Below are 15138 nucleotides of genomic sequence, written 5' to 3'. Positions count from 1 at the left end.
GCACCTTCTAAACGTCCACTGTGCAGCCCCCAGACACCCCAGGGGCCTCCCGCATGGTGGGCGTGGCCTACGAGGAGCCCCAGGTGCAGCCACTTCTCGCCACAGAACACCTCTTGGTGCCTCTGGGAGTCCCATGGGCCACAGTCCACCCCCTCCCACCGCCCCATTACCCTCTTAAAGAAGTGTGCTGGCCCCAGGAGCTTCGGAGCACCCACTGGAGCCACGCCCTTCTCCCGCCGCCCCCTCCCACCACTGACCTGGGGAGCCAGGGCACCCACCTGTCCCACCAGCCCCCTCACCCACCTCGACCCCAAGACACACACAGGCCAGCCTGGGGCTGCAGACTGAGTTATTTTATTTCGCTATTTCCAGTTTGAAGCTACTATCATGGGCGTTTAGTTATACAAATGACACTTACAAAAAATAAAAGACCAAGACACCCAGAGTGAGACGCATGTCGGGAAGGGGGTAGAGGCTGGCAGCAGGGGAGCCGGGCGGCTCACCCCAGGGCTCCCGGGGTGGGAGTGACGCCTGGCTTCATCCACCCAAGAGGCCCAGGGAGCACCAATCACAGCGGGGCCTCTGGCCCAGGCATCTGCAGCCCAGGCCTGTGGCTGGGGCTGGACGAGAAGTATGGAGGAGGGGGCGGAGATGCACCCCCAGATCACTCACTACTACAGCCAGGCTTGCCTGGGACGCCTCCAGCAATAATATTCATTAAAAAAAATACTGATTTGGTCATTTTCTGCTTCCAGTCAGGCCAGGGTGAAAGGAAAAAGGAGAAAGACAGCCCTCACACCCCTACCCCGCCCACCACCCTGACAGAATGTGCAGCAGGCACACAGACCTTGTGGCCAACACGCCTGCTTGGCCTGCTGCTCTGGGCAAGGGAGTCGGGCTGAGCCTCTGCCAAGTGGGAAAGGAGTTGTCTCCAGCCACCACCCAAAAAAAACCCCGACGATCAGTCCTAGCCCACCGACAGCTTCCCTTTCCAAGCAGGGGTTTCAGGCCGTGCACCAGGGAGGCCACTGACAGGCTTGGGACACGTGCCCAGCTCCTAGGGGGCGGGGAGGAGATGGCTGGGAGGGGCAGGAGATTCCAGTTACACTACACACCCAGGGCTTCCAGCTCCACCCCACCCCACCCCTCGGCCACCTCCAGAGAAATAAGGCTCAGAGCCGTCTGAGGTCAGAAGAAAGAGGTGCCAGCCTCGCCCCATGGCAGACAAGAGGGCAGGGGCATCTGAAATCCCTCCCAGGGCCAGGCCAAAGCTGCTGACCCTGGGGGAGTGGGGGACCCCGGTGGAGGGGAGAGTGGGGGATCCATAGGGGCGACAGGTGGGGGCACCGTTTTCTCTGGGGTTTCCAGTTTGAAAGGCAAGGGGACTTGCCTCCGGCCCCGGAGCCCACCTGGAGGAGAAGGGGTTAGCAGGGAGGGTTGGGAGGAGGCCCCGTGTGGGCAGGGGTGGCCAGGCCCTAGTACTCCCAGAGCGAGGCGGGGTCCACGGTCTCCGCCGAGGCCTTCAGGACCCCCGCGTGGTCACCCTTCAGGTAGCGCCCGCCCACCTTGATGGCCACCTTGTTGTAGTCGCGGAACTCGAAGAGGAAGTCCACAGGGGCATCGCCGCTACTGGTGACCGCGGAGTCACTGCCCACCGTCCAGTACTTGCCTGTGGAGTCTGGGGAGGCGGGCTCTATCAAGTAGTGCCTAAAGCCCAGCTCCCGTGCCCCACCCTGGGCCAGCAGCGAGGAGTGGGCATGGGTGTTCCCAAGGGTGACACCCCACCCTCCAGTCCCTGTACCAGAATGGGCCGGGGTCCCTATGCTCTCACGCCTTCCTGTCCATGGTGGACACATGAACGAGGGTCCTAAAACGTGTTCTGCCCAGCCTCGGTGGCTCACGCCTATAATGCCAGCACTCTGAGAGGCTGAGGCAAAGGCCAGGAGTTCGAGACCAGCCTGGCCAACATAGTGAAACCCTGTCTCTCCTAGAAATACAAAAATTAGCCAAGCATGGTGGCTTCCGCCTGTAATCCCAGCTACTCGGGAGGCTGAGGCAGGAGGATCACTTGAACACGGGAAGCAGAGGTTGCAGTGAGCAGGTATCTCGTCCAAGCCTGGGTGACAGAGCAAGACTCTGTCTCAAAAAATAACATAAAAATATAAAAATTAGGCAGGGCACGGGGCTCATGCCTGTAATCCCAGCACTTTAGGAGGCTGAGGCGGGTGGATCACAAGGTCAAGAGTTTGAAACCAGCCTGGCCAACATGTGAAACCCCGTCTCTACTGAAAAATACAAAAATTAGCTGGGTGTGGTGGCGGGCACCTGTAGTCCCAGCTACTCGAGGAAGGCTGAGGCAGGAGAGTTGCTTGAACTCAGGAGACAGAGGTTGCAGTGAGCTGAGATCACACCACTGCCCTCCAGCCTGGGCGACAGAGCGATACTTTGTCTCAAAATAATAATAAATAATAAAATGAATTCAAAACTATATAAAAATTAGCCAGGTGTGGTGGCGCACACCTGTTATCTCAGCTACTTGGGAAGCTAAGGAAGGAGAACTGCTTGAACCCAGGAGGCAGAGTGTAGGTTGCAGTGAGCCGAGATCACACCACGGCACTCCAGCCTGGGTGAGGGAGTGAGTCTCAAACAAACAGAGTAACAAACAAACAAAACCATGTTCTGAATCCTAACAGGCACCTTTGGGTTGTTGGGGTCCTCCCCGGGAAGGGGCTCCAGTCCCACAACCGAGGTGCGTCCTCCCCTGCACGCCCTTTCCAGAACCTCTCTCTCCCTGCTCTCCTCCCCCTCTCTACCTTTCTGTCAGGTGGGCAAGGTATGATCTGACCCGACCATACAGACAAGCGGGAAAGGGGCTGCTTTCATCCCCTGGACACCTGTCCCCTTAGGGCCTGGAAGGCTGGGAGGCTGAGGCAGGAGAATCACTTCAACTCCCCTTAGGGCCTGGAATGGCCCTGAGCCCAGCCAGGGTCAAGCATGGGTGCAGGGAGCTCTCCCTGAAGCCCTGACCACAGCCCCACTGAGGGGTTCCCCGCCCAGCCGCCGCCCGAGGGAGAACCTGCCTTTGATGTTGTAGGCACCGTCGTTGAACTCCAGCTGGAAGACGTCATAGCTAGAGCGGTTGGCATCCAGGGTGCCTGTGACCTTGCGGCAGCCAATGAAGCCGTGTTCCCCGCGGAACACAATGATGGGCCGGTTGATGAGCTTCATGAGGAAGAGCTCTGAGTCCCCTGTCCCAGAAAGAGGGCAGTCAGTGAGCCTCCTGGCAGGGAATGGGGTGGGGGCTGGGGTGATCAAAGAGGGTGAGTCAGGAGCTGGGGTCACACAGCAGTCAGCCCCAGGACAGGAGAGTACGGGGCCAGTCTGGGGGGATGCCTAGCACAAAGCGGGCCTTGGCTGGGGCTGCCAAGTGACCACGGTGTGGCCAGACCCTCCAGGACTCCAGTGTGGCTCCAGGGAACTGGGGCTTGGGCAGTACCTGCTGTCTCCACCGAAGCGGCCAGCTGCCCGTTCTTCTTGGAGGTCACGAACTTGCCATTGGATGCCCGCAGTGTGATGCGCCGGTCACGCCACTCAATGTCAAAGTAGCAGCTGGCATTCCTGGGGGATGCGGGACAGGGTCAGGCGGGGTGGCCCAGGCAGGCGAAGGTTGGGGGAGGGGTGGCAGGTGGGGGCGGGGCACTCACTTGGTGGAGGCGGTGGACTGGACACCCCCAGTGGCCATCAGCGTCCAGTACTTGCCCGTGTGGGTACGGAAGGCACACTTTTTGGTGTCACGGTCAATCTCCAGCTGAAAAGTCTCCTGGTCGGTCTCCTCGTCCTGATTGGCAGACAGGTCCATACCTGTGGAGAGGAGGCCTCGGGCTGGTACAGGGGCCCCACACCCCCTAGTTCTGGCCGACCACAACCCTGAACTCACAGAACTACACACCATGGGGCATGGTGGGGCAGGCGACCAAGACCCCACAGTAGCACACATCAGAGGCAGCAAACAGCACCCGGAAACACAGGCAGGGCCGGTCAAAGGCCAAGGCCAGCTACATCTGTCCCACGTGACTTTCCCCAGTTAGAGAAGGAATAGGGGCCAGGGCCAGGGGCTCATGCCTGTCATCTCAACACTTTGGAAGGTCAAGGCAGGAGAATCGCTTAAGTCTGGGAGTTCGAGACCAGCCTGGGCAATATAGCAAGACCCCGTCTCTACTAATTGTTTTTTTTCAAATTAGCTGGGAGTGGTGGCGCAGGCCCATAGCCCCAGCTACTTGGGAGGCTGAGGCAGGAGGTTGAGGCTGCAGTGAGCTGTGATTGCACCATTGCACTCCAGCCTGGGTGACAGAATGAGACCCTGCCTCAAAAAAACAAAAAGGATCAAGAAATCAACTGCGGGAAAGACATTCGTGAGCCAATCAGGAGGGTCTTAACACAGCCAGAATTAGATGTGAAGGATTGATTACTGTTGATCACGTTTCGGTTACATAAGAAAATGGCCTCATTTTTTAGAAACACAGATGCAAGTATTTTGGGATGAAATGCCCTGATGTCAGGGATCTGCTTTCAATACAACCAAAAATGGTAAAGAAAAGGACAAATGGGGCTATAGCACAGGGGAACATCGCATCTGGGGGGCCACGTCTGGGGTGCATGCTATTGTTCCTGCTTCTATGTAAAAGTTAAAAGAATAAAACATAATGGCACATGTTCCTTTCCTTTAGAAAACTCATAAAAGGGTAGGGCATGGTGGCTCATGCCTGCAATCCCAGCATTTTGGGAGGCCAAGGCAGGTGAATCACCTGAGGTCAGGAGTTTGAGACCAGCCTGGACAACATGGTGAAACTCCATCTCTACTAAAAATGCAAAAATTAGCCAGGCATGGTGGTGGCCACCTGTAATCCCAGCTACTCCAGAGGCTGAGGCAAGAGAATCGCTTGAACCCGGGAAGCAGAGGTTGCAATGAGCCAAGATCACGCCATTACACTCCAGCCTGGGGGACAGAGCAAGACTCTATCTCAGGAAAAAAAAAATCACGTAGTGGCCGGGCGCAGTGGCTCCAGCCTGTAATACCAGCACTTTGGGAGGCCAAGGCAGGTGGATCACGAGGTCAAGAGATCGAGACCATCCTGGTCAACATGGTGAAACCCCGTCTATACTAAAAATACAAAAAATTAGCTGGGCATGGTGGCGCATGCCTGTAATCCCAGCTACTCAGGAGGCTGAGGCAGGAGAATTGCCTGAACCCAGGAGGCGGAGGTTGCGGTGAGCCGAGATCGTGCCATTGCACTCCAGCCTGGGTAACAAGAGCGAAACTCCGTCTCAAAAAAAAAAAAAAAAAAAAAATCACATGGGACAGCAGGCACCTCTAACATCAGGACACTTAAGATGGCTTTCAGGTTTTGCTCCCCTAGGCTATGGCGCCATTGCTATTCTTTTTTTTTTTTTTTTTTTCCCCCGAGACAGAGTCTCTGTCGCTCAGGCTGGAATGTAGTGGCACGATCTCAGTTCACTGCAACCTCCACCCCCAAGGTTCAAGCAATTCTCCTGCCTCAGCCTCCCAGATAGCTGGGATTATGGGAGTGTGCCACCTAGCCCAGCTAATTTTTTTGTATTTTTAGTAGACATGGGGTTTCACCATATTGGCCAGACTGGTCTCAAACTCCTGACCTGGTGATCCGCCCACCTTGGCCTCCCAAAGTGGTAGGATTACAGGTGTGAGCCACCGCGCCCGGCCCACTATACTTTTTTTGAGGAGAGTCTTGCTCTGTCACCCAGCCTGGAGTGCAGTGGCACGATCTCAACTCACTGCAACCTCTGCCTCCTGGGCTCAAGCAATTCTCCTGCCTCTGTCTCCCCAGTAGCTGAGATTACAGGCACCCTCCACTATCCCCAGTTAATTTTTTTGTCTTTTAGCAGACATGGAGTTTCACCATGTTGGCCAGGACTCCTGACTTCAGGTGATCCGCCCACCTCAGCCTCCTAAAGTGCTGGGATTACAGGCATGGACCCCGGCACTCGGCCACGCAGTTGCTATTCATCATAACCACGTCACTTTGCATATCTGCATGGATTCCTCCAGCTAAAACCTGGAGGTGGGATGTTTGGCTCCAGCAGCACAAATTCACATTCCCCACGCACCCTGGAGTCTAAGAACTGCAGCAGCAGAGGCGTCCGCCAGGCTGCGTGCGGCTGCCTGCTCAGAGCTGGCGCCTTGATGCTACAGGGACCCCAGCGGTGGGTGGGAGGCGTCACCCCCAGGAGAGGGAGGCTGGCAGGTGGTGGAGCCTACACCCGGAAGACACATCCTCAGTTCTTACTTTATTTTTGAGGTGGAGTCTTGCTCTGTCGCCCAGGCTGGAGTGCAGTCATGCAATATGGGCTCACTGCATCCTCCACCTCCCGGGTTCAAGAGATTCTCCTGCCTCAGCCTCCCGAGAAGCTGGGATTACAGGCACACATCACCATGGCTGGCTAATTTTTGTACTTTTAGTAGAGATGAGGTTTCACCATGTTGGCCAGGATGGTGTCGAACTCCTGACCTGAGGTGATCCACCTGCCTCAGGCTCCCAAAGTGCTGGGATTATAGGTGTGAGCCACCATGCCCGGCCTCCCCATCCTGCTCCATTGTGACCCAACCATGCACCCCCACATCTGCACCACAGGTGGGGATCTTCACCCCACTTCACAAAGAGGGAGACTGAGGCTGGTGGCGGCGTATTCTTGCCTGAGGTCACAGGGCAAGAGAAAGTAAGGGTCTGGCTGGCTCTCTGGATGGGAGGGGGGGTGGCCCTCTTGCCATGCCCTTTCCCTGATCCTGGCCCCGCCCCTTCTTGGAACCTCTTGGGCTCCACTCTCCAGGTCCCCTGGGCCTCCTAAAGCCTGACTCCTCCATAGTGTCCGCTGCCCGGGACTCCATTGAGTGGGCTAGCTCGGCCACCACACCCCAGCCAAGCTCGGGAAGAGGATGAGGTGAGCAAGGGTTGTGTCGTCAGGGTGCCAGGACCATCCTAAGGCCACACCCCAGGGAACACAATGAGGCTGGTCCTCCCCACCCCCACTGCACAGAAGCCTCAGGGAGCTGTCAGGCCAGACACACCCGCACAGCTGCCCTCACCGCCCCCTCATTCTACCCAGAAGGGCCTGCACAGCTACAGGCATGGCCACACCCTGCTCTGTGCAAAGCCACCTTGTGGGCCCCGGCCTGTGCTGGCGACAGAGCACCATCAGCCCAATGTGAGGGGGGTCCACTGATGGGAGGGAAGTTAGGGACCAGGTAAGAGGACAGCCTCCTGCAAGCCCACCCCAGCAGCAGGAAAGTCCCAGGGGGTGGGGGGCTCCAGGTTCCCCAGAAAGAGGGGCAAACGAATGGAGGGGCACAATGGAACAGAAACCACATTCGCACAGCCTCATCCTAGGGCTTACAGGGCTCATCCTCACATAGCCTTGCAAATAAGCAGGGCGCTTACCAGCCCGCCTGGAACAAATGCAGGAAGCCAGCAGGCTCCTTCTCAATGAGACTTCTGATGGCTGGGCTGGGGACAGCCACGGGGCCACATGTGAATACCTGTGGGCCTTAATCCTCCTGGCAACTCCATGAAGTTCACACTAGTCTCATCTCCCAGCCAGAGAAGAAAGAGAGCCCCCCAGACATTCCTTGCCCAGGGCCACACAACTGCTGCAAATGTCACCATCAGCCTATTGCATTCAATCCTGGAACTGGCTTGATGCAAAGGCCTAGGCCAGCCACTGAGGCGCCCACTGCGGGGGCCAGGCACCCTTGGTGGAGTGACTTCCCTGCACCCTGCCTCGGTTTCCGCACTTGTCAAAAGGGCCCAGCCTCTCCACTCTGCCAGGATGTTGAAAGGATTCAGGGGCCTGCTGCCAAGGAGACATCAGGTCCCATCCCAGCAGGGAGGGGTGGAGGAAAGAGGAGTCACCCCCAATCCAGCAGGGCCCCTCCTGCCTCCAAGGCCCTTCCCAGACGCCGAAGTCCCTAGCTTGGCCTTAGTGTCTCTAATTAGAGCTGTGTTACTATGGCAACAGGATTTTCTTCAGGATTTTTCTTTTCATCAACAGAGGCACAGAAATCCTGAGTCACAGGCCCACAGGGGCCCCCGGGAGCTGGGAGAGGAAGAGTCTCCTGTGCCAAGGTCATGGGCACCTCTCCCGCCTCCTTCCAGAGAGGCCCAGGCCCCTGCCTGTCCTGCCCTCATAGTGGCCTTCCCTGTCCTCAGCTTCTAAGTCATTCTCTCTCTTTTTTTTTAACTTTTTTCTTTTAATTATTTTTGTTTTGTCTTTTGTTTTGTTTTGAGATAGAGTTTCACTCTTGTTGCCCAGGATGGAGTGCAATGGCACGATCTCGGCTCACTGCCTCAGCCTCCCGAGTAGCTGGGATTAGAGGCATGTGCCACCATACCTGGCTAATTTTTTGTATTTTTAGTAGAGATGGGGTTTCTCCATGTTGGCCAGGCTGGTCTCAAACTCCTGACCTCAAGTGATCCACCCACCTCAGCCTCCCAAAGTGCTGGGATTACAGGCATAAGCCACCTCGCCCAGCCTTAATTATTTTATTTGATTAAAAAATATTTTTGGAGACAGGGTCTCGTTCTGTTGCCCAGGCTGGAGTGCAGTGGCAGGATCTCAGCTCACTGCAGCCTTGAACTCCCTGGCTCAAGCGATCCTCCCATCTCAGCCTCCTGAGTAGCTGGAATGACAGGCGTGTGTTACCATGCCAGGCTAATTTTTTTTTATTTTTGGCAGACAGGGGTGTGACCGTATTGCCCAGGCTGGCTTTGAGTCCTGAGCTGAAGCTGTCCTCCCTCCTTGGCCTCCCAAAGTGCTTGGATTACAGGCATGGGCCAGTGTGCCTGGCCTTCTAAACCATTCTCTATGGTGACTCAGAGGGGCACCCCCTGGGTGCCTCACACCCTCCAGTCCCCATCACCACCCTCAGGCCTTAACAGCCCCCAGATGCCCCTGGCTTGTTCAGAATAGGCATTCCCCTCCATCTTATTCAGGGGAGGGGACCTGGAATCTTCTGTGGCTTCATGTCACCACCCCACTTTCCAGCCAACTCTTCCAATTACCTGGCCATTTCAAATGCCTCCTGCATCCTTATACAAGCCATTCCCCAGGCTCAGAATGCCCTGCCTCTGAGGAGAACTCTTACACATCCTGCAAAGCCCAGTTGGACCAGCCCTTTGTCAGTCAGCCATGCTCAGAGTGGCTGGGGGAGGGCCCGTCCCAAGCCAGCAGTGAGCCCAGGTCTAGCCCTGGCATGGAGCCCCAGATGCAAAGAGGCTGGCGGGACAGACAGGGGCAGATGTGAGAAGACAGGAAATGTGGTGAAGCATGGCCCGGGTCGGCGTCAGGGCAGGTGTGGGTCCGGAGATGCAGGGAGGAATGCATGGCGTGGTGGGAGGACAAAGGAGCACTCGCTCAGCCGACACAGCCTCTGGTGTGATGGGGTGAAAGTCAGGCCAAAAGACCCTGCCCAGGGCAACTCTGGGCCAGCCCAAGAAGGCCTGGAATGCATACTTTACAGATGGGGGAACTGAGGCTGGAGAGCAGGGGGAAACTGAGGCTGGAGAGCAGGGCGCAGCGTTCTTCAAAGGGGAGTACCCTACCCCCACTGGGCCCGCCCGTGCAGGCCTGCAGAGATGATTCACATCCCCCCGCCCACTAAGCCCGGATCCTCCCCTTCCTGGCTGGCGTCCCCAGCATGTGTGTCATGTGTGTCGGAAGCACAGACGCCTCCCCCCTTGCCACGCAGGCCTGTCCAAAATGGCCTCTGCAGACATGCCCCCCCCATGCCCACCTTTGCAGACTCCAGCTCTCCAAAAGCCCCCCAGGAGTTGGCTGACATAGAAATGAGATAACCCCAAGATCTGAGGCCAGAGGAGCCCCAGCCTCAGACCCCAAGCTCCCCTCCCCATCACTCCTAGTTCCACACCCCTTTAAACTCCAGGCTGAGCTATCACCACCTCTCCTGGCTGCAATTTCTGGTTCCTCCCACCCATCAGCCTGAATCACACACCTGACGCCCCCAGCAAACTTCTCAGGAAAGGGGAATATCTGCCCAGGCTTGCCAAAAACACCCTCGGGCTCTCTGCTCCTTCCTGGCCCCCAGGGCCAGGGCCACCTACTTCTTAACTTCAGAGGCAGTGGACTTCTTCCCCAGGGGAGGCCATGGCTGCAACCTGAAGGCAAGAACCATGGCCCTGCACTGATAGTACCCATCGAGGGCCCCACTGGCCCCTCCAGTCCCAGCTCCCAACCTCACAAGCTTCCTCCCAGCCACACTGGGATTTCTCTGTACCTTCCTGCCACAGGCCCTTTGCACAGGCTACACCCACGGCCTGCAATGCTGGTCCATACACCCCAGATAGCTGCCACCTTGTATTCATCCTTCAGGTCAGCTCAGATGTCCTGCTCAGAAAGGACTCACCCATCTAATCACCTGTATCCGCTGCCTTTTCCTTAACACTTGGTAGTGTCCCCAAGAGAAAATATGAACCCTACTCATGGCTCAGCAGGTCCCCTTCCTAGGGCCCAATTTCTGAACAGGTGAGCTCTGCCCACCCCGCGTGTGGGAGACAGGAAAAGGGGTTTCTGGAGCCAAAGGTACCCACTTCTGCGTGCTGCTTACTTGTGGCCACCTGCTGTGTGACCCAAGTAAAGTGGCTTCACCTCTCTAGGCCTTAAGGTAGAAAACTTCAGGTACAAAATGGCCATTACCCCACCCAGGCCCCCACCCTCATCCCCACTGCCATGGGGGTCTTTCTCCCTTCTGCAGAGGCCACAGCCAAGACGGGGGCCGTCAGGAGGGCTCCTTCCAAAAGGAGGAATGAAGACACAAACTGGGCTCCCATCCAGGGCCTGGGGTCCGACTTCCCGTCAAAGGAACAAGATCCCTCCCAGGCCCCTCCCTCCAGCGGGGCCTCTGTCTGCAAGCAAGGAACAGCTTCTCCGCCAGGAGTGGAAGAGGACGCCAAAAGGAAGAGAAACCCCCGGGGCGGGGGGGAATCTGAGAAAGATGGGAAAGAGGGGGGCCCACTTCTGGCGCACAGGCCGGTCGCAAATAGCGGGAGGCCCCGGAGGGGACGGATCGAGTTGCAGTCAATTGTTCCCAGCGAGCGCCCTAAGGGATGGGTTCACCCGAGGGTAGGGGCTTCCCGAGGGAGCTGGCCTGGGGTCTCCTGGCGAGTGCTGGAGCCGCCCTCGGTCGCCAGCGGAGCGCAGCTCAGCACACCCGCCCGGAGAGGCGCGCGGCAGGCGAAGGGCGGGGTGCCTCGAGGTCCGCCATCCGCGCCACGCCGTTCCCGGGCCGCGGCGCGAGGAGGGAGTCCGCCTCCTGGGGAGCCTCGGGACCCGAGCCCTGGGCCCGAGGGCGGCCCGGAGGACTCAGCTGCAGGGGTGACCCGCAAAAGCCGATCCCATCCCCCGCCCCGCCGCCTCTGGTTTTTCCATCTGCAGAGATGGAGCAGGACAAAGGGGGCGAGGGAGGACCCAGTCGAGGCGACCCGCCCCCCTGCTCACAAAGGCCGCGGCCTCAAGCGCGGGGCAGACGCGGGAGGAGGGGCTGGGGGGGGAAGGGCAGACACCCCGCGCACCACCCCCAGCGGAGGCCGACCCCGCCCGGCCTCGGGAGGAGGTGGAGGAAGGCCCAGCAGTAGGGGAGGTGGAGGCGCGCCCCGCCGGGATCAAAGGCCTGGCTAACCTCCCCCACCTCGCCCGCGAAGGCTGCGGGTGGGGGTGGAGGCGCGCCCGAGCGAGTGGCGACCCTCGTCTCGGCCCCAGAGCTACAGGCTTCCCGACGGGGGGAGGGGCACGAGGAAATGGGCGAGGGACGCCCGCTCCCCCAGAGCTGGGACCGCCGATCCGAGAGATCAGCGCGCGTGGGGAGAACAGGGGGACTGGGCCGGGGGTTAGGAGCGTGCACGTTCGCCAGCGCCTCCGCGGGGCCTAGGGGAGCCCACGACCCCAGCCCGGGGTGGGAGGTGGGCAGCGGCGCCGCAGGATGGGCAAAGCCTCACCCCAGTCCCCTCCGGGCGGGGTAACCCCCGTGCCTAGCGGGGGTGCACCAGGCAGTGCTCCGGACCGCAGAGGCGCCGCAGGCGATAAAGGGCGGGAGGCTGGAGGGGCGCGGGTGGGGTGCGCTTTGTGCACGGACCGGGAGAGGCGGGGGCAGCGTCCCCACTCACCCTGGCGTGTGGACACGTTCCTCTCGTTGGCCGCCTGCAGCACAACCTGGGCGCAGCTCTGCTCCAGGGCGAAGAGCTCGTCCTTGCCCACCTTGGTAGCCTTGCCCGCCTTAAGCGTGCCGCTGGGCCCCGACGGCGCCAGGTAACGGCCTTCGCAGTCGCGGAAGGCCACCTTGCCGGAGCGGAACTCCAGCGTGTAGCCAGTGGCCGGCTCGGGGCGCGCCACCAGGCGCCCGTCGTGGCGCAGGAAGCGGTGGTCGGCGGTCTGCACGCTGTAGCGCTGGTCCTGGAAGGCGAGGGTGATGAGCGAGTCGACGCCCCAGGGCACGTCGCGGTCCACGGCGATCTCGTCAGCTGGCCGCGCGCTCAGGTGCGCGTAGCGCTTTCGGGTGACGCTGTAGATGTTGACCTGCGGGTGCATGGCGATGTGCACGCTCCACTTCTCGGCGGGGGACACCGTCTGCGCGAAGCACGACAGGCGGTCCTCGGTGCCGCCGAAGTAGCGCCGGTGCGCCTCGGACTGCAGCGACCAGCGGCCGTCGTCGTGCGCCACGATGAGGAAGCGGCAGTCGGGGCCGGGCACCTCGCGCTCGCAGGTCACGTTGCCGTCCTTGTCCGCCGCCAGGTAGCGGCCCAGGTGGCTGCGCAGGCACACGGCCGCGCTGCCAGCCTCGTCGGGCGGCTGCTCCAGCGTCCAGATCTGTTTCTTCTTCAGGCTGCTGGCCGACGCGTTCACCTTGAACCCGAACGCCTCGGCCGTCAGGTACTTGTTGCCGCAGTTGATGAGGCCGAACTGGATCTGCACCGCCTCGGCCGTGCCGTTAGCGGTCATGGTGGCGGCGAACGGGAAGCCGCGGCGCGGCTCCGGGAGATAGCTGGCGGGTCCCCGCGGCGGCGCCCCTGCTCCTTTGTTCGGCTGCGGCGGCCGGCGCGCACTCACCGCAGCGCTCCACAAAGCCGGGCCCGTGGCGCCCCGGCCGCTTTATAGGCAGGGTGACGTCAGTGCCGCCAGGCCCCGCCCCCGGCTCCGCTCCGGCCCCCGCTGCTGCCCCGCTGGCGCGTCCCTCCACCCCACCCCGCAGCGCTACCACCTGAGGACGCCACCGTTCCCAACCCTGGCTCCCCGCACCAGCCATCTAACCCTCCCGGATGCCCCCCACCTCGGATGCCCCAGATCCCAAGCCTAGCTAGGAGCAAGGACCGGCCAGGTTTGAGGTCAGGAGACCGAACAGACTACGGAGCAGATCTGTACTGGGTGGAGGTGGCGGTCCAGGGGCAGCCTGGAGGAGGTGGCCTTTGAGCACAGAGCCTTACAGGAGCTGAGGGTTGGGGCGCGGGGGGGGCATGCAGGCTGGGAGCTGTCAGTGGGGTCGGGACCCGATGAGGCCAGGAGCTGGGACCCACAGACCCTAACACACCCAACTAGCTTGTCTCCGAGGCCCTGCAGATGTGGTTCCCTGAGGCTTCAGCCCCACAGCCACTGCCCTGAAGGCCACCAGGACCCCTCCCTGTGGCCCAGGAACACACACCCCCCCCCCCGTGGCCCAAATAGGTATACGGGATAGTGGCTGAGTCAGTGGCCAACATTCCCAGTGCTGTCTATGCCAGGGTGCAGGTCCCACCTGGCAGTGGCTGGGCAGGACAGGAATTGGTGTTCTTGTTTTTTGACCCGGAGCAGAGAGGTCCAGCGACTCTGAGCCGGGCCAGCCCAGGTCTCTGGTTCCAAGACCAGTATCCCTTCCCCTCCCAAAACCCAATATCATGGGACTCTGAGCTGGTCACACACGAGGGATATCGTGCTGGCTAAAGTCCCCCATCCTCATTACCCGAACTCTCTGTCCTCCTCCCTCAAAGGGGACATTCCCTACAGATACCACCTCCCATGCCCCCACCCACCCGCTCTAGGGACGCTTCCCTTTTCTGAGCCTCACCGAAGGCTGAGGCTTTTCCCTGGACATTCCCCACATGCCAAAAGGCCCCTGGAATGCCACCATGACCACACACTGCCCACAAGGTCTCAGGCTGGGCACTCAGCTAACTCCAGGCCCTCAGCCCGGCTGGCTGATAAACTGATTGCTGGGGCTGGTCGGAGCTTGTGTCTGCCCCGGGCAATCCCAGCCAGGGGCTTTCAGTGAGTGGGGAAGATGGGGTCACCTTCCTGTTATCCTGCTTCAAATGGGTTTATCGGCAGGGCCTTGAGCCGCAGACCTTGCATGCCCCTGGCAACCCCTTCCACAGACACTGAGGTTGTTACTGTTAATTTTGGAAACCCCCTTCCATCAGCCCTCAATCGCAAGCCAACATGTTTTTGTACTTCTTCGCTCTGCCCTGAGTCATACGCCATGGAAAAATATCAAGCTTCAGCTGGATGTGGTGGCATGTGCCTGTGGTCGTAGCTGCTAAGGAGGCTGAGGCAAGAGGATCCCTTGAGCCCAGGAGGTGGAGGCTGCAGTGAGCTAAGACAGTGCCACTGCACTCCAGCCAGGCACAGTGGCTCACAGCTGAAATCCCAACACTTTGGGAGGCTGAAGCAGGCGGATCACAAGGCAAGGAGCTCAAGACCAGCCTGGGCATCATAGCAAGATCTCATCTAGATAGATTAGATAGATAGATAGATAGATAGATAGATAGATAGATAGATAGATAGATAATAGATTGAAAACACAGGCCGGGTACTGTGGCTCACGCCTGTAATCCCAGCACTTTGGGAGGCCAAGGTGGATGGATCATGAGGTCAGGAGATTGAGACTATCCTGGCTAACATGGTGAAACCCTATCTCTATTTAAAAAAAAAAATACAGGCCGGGTGCGGTGGCTCAAGCCTGTAATCCCAGCACTTTGGGAGGCCGAGGCGGGTGGATCACGAGGTCAAGAGATCGAGACCATCCTGGTCAACATGGTGAAACGCTGTCTCTACTAAAAATACAAA

General features: G+C 59.3%; 1 protein-coding gene across 1 annotated transcript; it reads right to left on the bottom strand.

Moving 5' to 3' along the window:
• Positions 1–332: 332 nt before the first annotated feature.
• On the bottom strand, positions 333–13165 carry FSCN1 (fascin actin-bundling protein 1). The gene is made up of 5 exons (XM_032259634.1): positions 12210–13165; positions 3705–3861; positions 3497–3618; positions 3081–3248; positions 333–1678 (listed from the first exon to the last, which is right to left on the bottom strand). Exons 1-5 carry the CDS (start codon positions 13039–13041, stop codon positions 1476–1478), a joined length of 1482 nt encoding a protein of 493 aa, XP_032115525.1. The 5' UTR covers positions 13042–13165; the 3' UTR covers positions 333–1475.
• Positions 13166–15138: the final 1973 nt, after the last annotated feature.

This window comes from Sapajus apella, unplaced genomic scaffold (assembly GCF_009761245.1).
Source record: "Sapajus apella isolate SASKATOON/1434 unplaced genomic scaffold, GSC_monkey_1.0 scaffold110, whole genome shotgun sequence".
NCBI classification, from domain to species: domain Eukaryota; kingdom Metazoa; phylum Chordata; class Mammalia; order Primates; family Cebidae; genus Sapajus; species Sapajus apella.
The sequence above is the reverse complement of the archived record's forward strand: the minus strand, read 5'-3'. Positions and strand labels throughout refer to the sequence as shown.

Coding starts and splice junctions, on each gene's coding strand:
- FSCN1 (XM_032259634.1), bottom strand. CDS start 13,041: ATGACCGCTAACGGCACGGCCGAGGCGGTGCAGATCCAGTTCGGCCTC. Junction 3,862..12,209: donor GAACGTGTCCACACGCCAGG/GTGAGTGGGGAC, acceptor TCCTCTCCACAG/GTATGGACCTGTCTGCCAAT. Junction 3,619..3,704: donor CAGTCCACCGCCTCCACCAA/GTGAGTGCCCCG, acceptor CGCATCCCCCAG/GAATGCCAGCTGCTACTTTG.